This window comes from Danio rerio, chromosome 5 (assembly GCF_052040795.2).
Source record: "Danio rerio strain M-AB ecotype USA chromosome 5, GRCz13ab, whole genome shotgun sequence".
In the NCBI taxonomy this organism is placed as follows: domain Eukaryota; kingdom Metazoa; phylum Chordata; class Actinopteri; order Cypriniformes; family Danionidae; genus Danio; species Danio rerio.
Genome location: NC_141025.1, coordinates 1037501 through 1047500, shown reverse-complemented (window position 1 = coordinate 1047500; position 10000 = coordinate 1037501). Strand labels below are relative to the sequence as shown.

General features: G+C 36.5%; 2 protein-coding genes across 11 annotated transcripts in view; one reads left to right on the top strand and one right to left on the bottom strand.

Annotated features, from left to right (window-relative positions):
- The window catches only part of dcc (DCC netrin 1 receptor), a 418185-nt gene that overhangs the window by 95283 nt on the left and 312902 nt on the right, over positions 1-10000 (bottom strand). For all 10 annotated transcript variants that reach the window (XM_087252692.1, XM_087252694.1, XM_087252686.1 and 7 more), the window contains 1 exon segment: positions 9616-9665. In XM_087252692.1, the coding sequence (XP_087108818.1) occupies positions 9616-9665 (50 nt within the window).
- LOC147843759 (uncharacterized) overlaps positions 9761-10000 on the top strand; it is a 4232-nt gene continuing 3992 nt past the window's right edge. Inside the window, exon 1 of the mRNA XM_087253004.1 lies at positions 9761-9766. Within this exon, the coding sequence (XP_087109130.1) occupies positions 9761-9766 (6 nt within the window). The remainder of the gene's footprint in view (positions 9767-10000) is intronic.

Sequence of the window (10000 nt, the reverse complement as noted above, 5' to 3'; positions counted from 1 at the left end):
CGGGCATCATGGTGGCGCAGTGGATGGCACGGTTGCCTCACAGCAAGAACCCTGATAAATAATGGGGCTAAGCCGAAAGGAAAATAAATGAATGAGTATTATGTTTTCAAGATTAATTTAAATGTTATTTTTCTGTAAATAAAAAAAAAAACCCTGGGTAATAAATATATGAATTATTAATATTTAACATTCACTTTCCAAATACAATGTTATATAAAGTAAATATCAATTCTATATTAACATATCAATTATTAACAATAGTATTTATTTTCATTTCAACCAAATGTTTATGTGCAAGAACACTGAATAAGAGCTTATAAAATTATCAAAATCATTTCAAATATTAATTCTTACATTTAATATTTCATAAAATAAAAATAATCTTACTAATCACCTTAAGCACAAGACAGACAATAATGTAATGCATCCAGCCTGATCTCACGAGAAAACGTAAGTATTTTACGTTTTGCCAGTTTAGTGGCTAATTCGTACGAATTCGTACAATTTCAGTCGTACGAAATGATACGATTTTAAAAAGGAGGTGTGGCACCTGACCCCACCCCTAACCCCAACCGTCATTGGGGGATAAGCAAATCGTACTAAATTGTACGAATTAGATTGTACGAATTCATACGAATTAGCCACTAAATGAAAAAGTTACGAATTGCCGTGAGATTGTGTTGAATGCATCCTACAAAAATAAAACTATTTATTTCTTATAATTCATTCATTCATTTTCTTTTTGGCTTATTAATCAGGGGTCGCCACAGCGGAATGTACCGTCAACTATTCCAGCATATGTTTTACACAGCGGATCCCCCTTCAACTGCAACCCAGTACTGGGAAACACTCATTTACTCTCATTCACACACATTCACCATGGCTAATTTTGTTTTCCCAATTCCCCTATAGCGCATGTGTTTGGACTGTGGGGGAAACCGGAGCACCCAAAGGAAACCCACACCAACACGGGGAGAACATGCAAACTCCACACAGAAACACCAACTGAGCCAGCCAGGACTCGAACCAGCAACCTTCATGCAGTGAGGCAATCGTGTAACCCACTGCGCCACCGTGCCACCTATTTATGATAGTTTAAGTATTATTTTTTTATTAGTCATTCATTATTAATATTAATTAATTAAGAATTAATAATAATAATAAGTATTACACTATTTAACTTTAAACTATTAACTGCTAGGTTTCAATTAAAGTCTTTCATTTGAAAATAAACCCTCAGTGATCATCTGAAGTACTTTATTATTCGCTCATTAACTAAGCAGGAAAAGGGATTTAATGTTTCAGTCCATCATCAACTAGTCCTGCTCAACTAGTCTTCTCTGGTAACGAGCTGAATTCCCACGCAGAGATTCATTAACCTTCATAAACAGCCTTAAACTGCGCCGCTGCATCATATGCTCAGCGGATGTGATTCTGCGGCCGAGCCATCTGCGATAGAGCCCGTTAACATGCAAATAAAGCAATTAAAATTCACACCGCAGCACTGACGACTGCAACCCGTTCACCGGCGGAGCCTCGTGAGCCTCGTGATGGTCAATGCAGAAACACCGCGCATGCATTCATTAACATTTGCTGGCACGCGCTCTTGGGGCTCTTAATTGATTACAGCTCGGTTTGCAGGTGTGTGTGTGTGTGTGTGTGTGTGTGTGTGTGTGTGTGTGTGTTGGTCATTCTGGCCACATGCTTGTGTTAATTATCTAGTGTTGAACAGGAGAATGCACACTCTGAACAATGTGTTTTTGTGTCAGTGTCTCTGATATTCGCCAGTGAAATGCCTGCACTATTAAAGCAGTAATTAGTGTAAAATTATTATACGCATGCAGGGTGCTCTTTACAAAAAGATGTTTTAAAAAGTAAATCACATGATCTTTCAGGACTCACTGTTGTGGAAACTGTGATACATTTATCTTTCAGGATTCGCAGCCTCTATTTGAAATAGTACATCGTCACCTTGGACTGATAAGGTTCTGTCTGTGTTCTGAATGATTTTGAGATATCGAGCTTCAAAGTTTTTGCATTCCATAGCAGACAGTGTGTGTGTGTGCAACTAGTATGTGTGTAACATTTTTTAAATAAAAAGTCTTAAATGTAAACAACTTATAAAAAAACATCACATAATGTAAATAAGTCTTCATTTAATAAGAACATGCCAATAACTCAATTAAGACAAAAATGTCAGATGGAACCTTATAATTCTAAGGTGACAACATGTTTATTAATGTATTTACTGTATTTATTTTTGATCCACTTTAGGTGCCTTTGATGAAGAAATGTATTATTGTTATTTTTAATAAAAGCACTATAGATTTCTTTAACACAAAACGTATTAACCACAAAATTTAATCAAACTATAACATTTGCTTTTTTTGAAATTTAACGAATACACAAACAGATGCATGAATAAACAACAACTAACCAACTAACAAAATAAACAAACGAATTAACTAACAAACGAACGATCAAACAAACTAACAAATTAACAAACTAAGAGAACAAATGAATGAAGTAACAAATGAACTAACTAACTAACAAGCTCACAAACTAACTAACTAACTAACTAACTAACTAACTAACTAACTAACTAACTAACTAACTAACTAACTAACTAACTAACTAACTAACTAACTAACTAACTAACTAACTAACAAATGAATGAACTACTAAACAAATTAACTAACTAACTAACTAATTAAGGAACAAATGAATGAACTACTAAACAAATTAACTAACTAACTAACGAACGAACAACTAACTAACTAACTAACTAACTAACTAACTAACTAACTAACTAACTAACTAACTAACTAACTAACTAACTAACTAATGAATGAACTACTAAACAAATTAACTAACTAACTAACTAACTAACTAACTAACTAACTAACTAACTAACTAATGAATGAACTACTAAACAAATTAACTAACTAACTAACTAACTAACTAATTAAGGAACAAATGAATGAACTACTAAACAAATTAACTAACGAACGAACAAACGAACGAACGAACGAACGAAGTAACTAACTAACTAACTAACTAACTAACTAACTAACTAACTAACTAACTAATGAATGAACTACTAAACAAATTAACTAACTAACTAACTAACTAACTAATTAAGGAACAAATGAATGAACTACTAAACAAATTAACTAACTAACGAACGAACAACTAACTAACTAACTAACTAACTAACTAACTAACTAACTAACTAACTAACTAACTAATGAATGAACTACTAAACAAATTAACTAACTAACTAACTAACTAACTAATTAAGGAACAAATGAATGAACTACTAAACAAATTAACTAACGAACGAACAAACGAACGAACGAACGAACGAAGTAACTAACTAACTAACTAACTAACTAACTAACTAACTAACTAACTAACTAACTAACTAACTAACTAACTAACTAATGAATGAACTACTAAACAAATTAACTAACTAACTAACTAACTAACTAATTAAGGAACAAATGAATGAACTACTAAACAAATTAACTAACGAACGAACAAACGAACGAACGAACGAACGAAGTAACTAACTAACTAACTAACTAACTAACTAACTAACTAACTAACTAACTAATGAATGAACTACTAAACAAATTAACTAACTAACTAACTAACTAACTAACTAACTAAGGAACAAATGAATGAACTACCAAACAAATTGACAAAGTAACTGACTACCTAGCTAATGAACAAATGTATGAATTAGCGAAAGTACAAATTAATGAACTAACAAACTAAGTAACGAATTAACAAATGAATAAACTAACAAACAAACTAACTAATAATCAACTAGCTAACAACTAGCTAATGAATGAACAAAACAATGAACAAACAAACTAACTAACAAATTAATAAACTAAGTGAACAAGTGAATGAAGTAACAAACAAAATAACTAACTAACTAACTAACTAACTAACTAACTAACTAACTAACTAACTAAGCAACAAATAACTGAACTATCAAACAAATTGACAAAGTAACTAACTAACTAGCTAATGAACGAATGTATGAAGTAGTGAAAGAACAAAAATAATGAACAAACAAACTAAGTAACGAATCAACAACTGAACAAACTAATAAACTAACAAACAAACTAACTAATTAATGAACTAGCTAACAAACTAGCTAATGAATGAACAAAAGAATGAACAAACAAACTAACTAACAAATCAATACATGAACAGTTTTTCTCTGGTTTCCCTTCAGAATGCACTGGACGTGTTATTAAGATCTCAGGATTGTGTAATGTGTGAAGCACGCACGCATGCAGGCACACACGCACGCACACACATGCACGCACGCACGCGCATACACACACACACACACACACACACATGCTTCATTAACACACTCTCCTGCTTCTGTTTCACAGAAATGGCCATTAGTGCAGCAGAATCTGTCAGACATGAGTGTGTGAGTGGAAACTGCCGTCCAAACACTAGCGGACCGACAAAACCCAGAATAAATCGGGACATATTCATCCCACACAGCAGACGGACACACACACAACACACATCTGCTGCCAGACTAGAAACTAATATAATCAAACACTCTATAATGACTACATAATGTTAAAATTATAATTAAAAAACAACGAATGATGGGGCCGTGAGTTATTAGACGATACTGCACACCTGAGCTGTGATATATTATATTATATTTCTGCTGAATGCTTGATTCTGATTGGCCGATGAGCATTCTAAGGTGTGCTGCTATTTTCAGATAAACACACAAGATTTTTTTAACGATTTTTGCAGCTCAAACCTGTTATACAGAAGTAAAGCTTAACTTGATTTGGGATTCTTCATTCATTCATTTTCCTTTGGTTTAGTCCCTTTATTCATCAGGGGTCACCACAGCGGAATGAACCGCCAACTTGTCTAGCATGTGTTTTACACCGTGGATGTCCTTCCAGCTGCAACACAGTACTGGGAAACACCCATACACACTCATTCACACACAGACTCATACAATACGACTAGTTTAGTTGATCAGTTCCCCTTTAGCGCATGTGTTTGGACTGTGGGGGAAACCGGAGCACCCGGAGGAAACCCACACCAACACTGGGAGAACATGCAAACTCCACACAGAAACACCAACTGACCCAGCAGCGACTCAAACCAGAGACCCTCTTGCTGTGAGGCCACAGAACCATCATGCCACCCAGAGTATAATATTTTTAATAATATGCAACACATAGTCTTGTCGTCTAACACAAAATCTTGTCGTCAAATTTGACAATAAAAATCGTAGAATTAAACTAAACTAATGGCAAACCTCAGAACTCTCATCAGCCGATTAGAATTGAGCATTTAACAGCAGCATAGTATGATAACGATAACATGTAATGCTTAATAATATAATGAAAATTCGAATTGTGTCATGAAATTCGACAATACAAATCAGCCAATCAGAATTGAACATTCAGCAGAGCCATAGTATAATAATATTATTCATCTATTCATTCATTTTCCTTCCAGCTTAGTCCCTTTATTAATCTTAAATTGCCATAGTGGAATGACTCGCCAACTTATCCAGCATATGTTTTACACAGTGAATGCCCTTCCAGCATAATATAATAAAAATCTTAATTGTGTCGTTATATTTGACCATACGAATTGTCAAATTTGAAAATAATGGCACAAGTTTGAATGCTTATTAGCCAATCAGAATTGAGCATTCAACAGAGCCATAGTATAATCATATTAATAACATATAGTGCATAATAATTTATTGAAAACATTGTGCCGTCAAATTCGAAAATTCGAACTGTCGAATTTGAAAATAATGACAGGCGTCAGAAGGCTCATCAGCCAATCAGAATAAAGCATTTAGCAGAGCCATGGTATGATAACAATAATATATAATGCATATAAATATAATGAAAATCCTAATTGTGTCATCAGATTCCCCAACACGAAGTCAAATTTAAAAATAACAGCACACAATGGAACGCTCATTAGCCAATCAGAATTGAGCATTCAACAGATCCATAGTATCATAATATTAATGATATATAATGCATAACAATTTAATGAAAAAATTGTGTCATCAAAATCAAAAATGCGAACTGTTGAATTTGAAAATGACGGCACACTTCAGAAGGCTACTCAGCCAATCAGAATCAAGCATTCAGCAGAGCCATGGTATAATAACAATAACATATAATGCATAATAATATAATGAAAGTCTCAATTGTGTCTTCAAATTTGACAATACGAATTGTCAAATTTAAAAATTATGGCAAATGCTCATTAGCCAATCAGAATCGAGCATTCAACAGAGCCATAGTATAATAACATTATTAACTAATAATGAAGAATATTTTTATGAAAAAATTGTGCCATCAAATTTGAAAATGCGAACTGTTGAATTTGAAAATGACAGCACGTGTCAGAAGGCTCATCAGCCAATCAGAATCAAGCATTCAGCAGAGCCAAGGTATAATAACAATAATATATAATGCATAATAATATAATGAAAATCCTAATTTTGTCGTCAAATTTGACAATACGAATTTGAAAATAACGGCACACTATGAAACGCTTATTAGCCTATCAGAATCGAGCTTTCAACAGATCCATAGTATCATAATATTAATAATATATAATGCATAATAATTCAATGAAAACAAATTTGAATGTCGTTAAATTCGAAAATGTGAACTGTCGAATTAAAAAAAAACACTATACACATCAGAATGCTCGTCAGCCAATCAGAATCAAGCATTCAACAGAGCCATGGTATAATGTCAATATTATATTATGCGTAATAATATAATGAAAAAAATGATAGAAAAGTGTAAAGAGGAAAGATCCTTTCAGTCTCAGTGTAGCGTAATGAAAGAGTTTTATTGCAGAAGTGTGTGATTGATCAGAGGAATCCAGCGTCTATAATGAACAGAGAGAGAAAGGCCAGTGTGTGTGTGTGTCAGCATTGACCAGCTCTGATTCAGACATTACTCATAATAATAACACGGCAAACCATGCTCAGACACACACTCATTTCACAGTGAGACATGAGCCTGAAGATGAACCTGCGTGGAATATAGCGGAGAATCTGCTGGAATGTTTAATTCTTCATAATCTGAGGATGATGATGATGATGATGATGAAGATTCAACAGAGGAAAAAAAAACCTGCCGCTGCTGTTCCTCACATCACAATCATCACTCTGCAGACACACACACAATGGGTTTAGCTCTTTTGTTGAAGCGCACGCACACACACACACACACACACACACACACACACACACAAGCACGTACACACACACACACAGAGGAGCACAATGAAACTCAATTTCCTGTCATAAACAAACCGTTATCAGACAAAACACTCATTACACTGACAGAGAGAGAGAGAGAGAGATGTTCTAGATGACACACATACAAATGAAGAAACACACACACACACACACACACACACTTAAATGCATACATAACATATTGTACCTACATGTACACATACAAACAAAACACATGCACACATAAACAAGTACACACACACAAGATCAAAGACAATATGTGCACACGCACATACAATTAAAAGAAAACACATGCACACACTTGTGAACAGACAGACACACACAGACACAATTAAAAACAATATGCACACATGCAAATAAAGAAAATGCATTCATATGTACACAAAACTCGCCGGCCACTTTATTAGGTACACCTGTCAAACTGATTGTTAAGGCAAATGTCTAATCAGCCAATCTCATGGCAGCAGCTCAGTGCATGTAGGCATGTAGACATGGTCAAGACAATCTGCTGCAGTTCAAAGCGAGCATCAGAATGAGGAAGAAAGGGGATTTAAGAGACTTTGAACGTGGCATGGTTGTTGCCAGACGGGCTGCTCTGAGTATTTCAGAAACTGCTGATCTACTGGGATTTTCACGCACAACCATCTCTAGGGTTTACAGAGAATGCTCCGACAAAGAGGAAATATTTAGTGAGCGGCAGTTCTGTGGGCGAAAATGCCTTGTTGATGAGGCCAGAGCTCAGAGGAGAATGGCCAGACTGGTTCCAGCTGATAGAAAGGCAACAGTAACTCAAATAAGCACTCGTTACAACCGAGCTCTGCAGAAGAGCATCTCTGAACACACAACACGTCCAACCTTGAGGCGGATGGGCTACAGCAGCAGAAGAGCACACCGGGTGCCGCTCCTGTCAGCTAAGAACAGGAAACTGAGGCTACAATTCACACAGACTCACCAAAACTGCACAATAGAAGATTGGAGAAACGTTGCTGCTCTGATGAGTCTCCATTTCTGCTGACACATTCAGATGCTCGGGGCAGAATTTGGCCTCAACAACATGAAAGCATGGATCATCCTGCCTTGTATCAGCGGTTCAGGCTGGTGGTGGTGGTGTAATGGCCATGTCATAAAGCTCAATCATCTCAGACTGGCTTCTTGAACGTGACAATGAGTTCACTGGCCTCCACAGTCACCAGATCTCAATCCAATAGAGCAGCTTTGGGATGTGGTCGAACGAGAGATGGGCATCTTTAAATCAAATCTGCAGCAACTGTGTGATGCTATCATGTCAATATGGAGCAAAATCTCTGAGGAATATTTCCTTGTTGAATCTACAACACCAAGGATTAAGGTGTTTCTAAAGGCAAAAGCGGTCCAACCCGGTACTACTGAGGTGTACCTAATAAAGTGGCCAGTGAGTGTATACATACACAAACACATACAGACAATTAAACAAAGCACACAAATGCATACATATACAATGGTTTGGATATCTTTTATTCAATACAATATTTTGAATTTAATGTAAAAAACAGCTATATATGATAATTTAACATTTTGAACTATATAAACACAGGACCGGCAGCACTGTGGCACAGTGGGGAGCACAATCGCCTCACAGCTCTCACATCACTGGTTCAAGTCTTGGCTGGGTCAGTTGGTGTTTCTGTGTGGAGTTTGCATGTTCTCCCTGTGTTGGTGTGGGTTTCCTCCGGGTGCTCCGGTTTCCCCCACAGTCCAAACACATGGATCAAACCAAACACTATAGGGGAACTGATCAACTAAACTGGCTGTAGTATATGAGTGTGTATGTAAATGGGTATGTATGGATGTTTCCCAGTGATGGGTTGCAGCTGAAAGGGCATCCGCTGCTTAGAACATATGCTAGATAAGTTGGCGATTCATTCCGCTGTGGTGACCTCTGATTAATAAAGGGACTAAGCTGAAAAAATATTTATGAATCTCAATGCTGTAAATCTAGTTCATATCCATGTCATTATACAAGCCTGTGTCCTTGTAAACCACAAAAACCAGTGTAAGAACACACACACACACACACACACACAGACACTTAATGAGAACACCCACACACACACACACAATTACACACGATTACATAAAACACACACACACTGATGATGTGGATGTCTGCTGAATTGTCCCCTGCTGAACAGCTCATGTATATTTAACTGAACACACACACACACACACACACACGCACACGCACACGCACACACGCACACAGTTCAGGCTTCTTCCCATTCTGCAGAATAAATCATGTTTAGTAAAACTGAGTCAGAAATACTCACGCGTGAATACACCACCTCCAGCGAGACGTTCTGCGGCGGAGAGCTTGGCACTGTGGACACACACACAGACACGTGCGCGCACACACACACAGTAACAAAAACATACGTACACACATCCACACAGACATATAAAATTAAAGAAAACATGTGCGCACACACACACACACACACACACACACACACACACACACACACACACACACACACACAGACACGATTAGAGCGGGTCACTAACAGTCCAGCACACAGTGTAGTGAATCGGTTCTTCTCTATCTCTGAAGCTGAAGAACTCAATCAATCTGTAAAGCAGCGATCAGATCAACAATCAATCACAGACACACACTGCAGGTCAGAGGTCAGAGGTCAGAGGTCAGGGGTGTAGAGT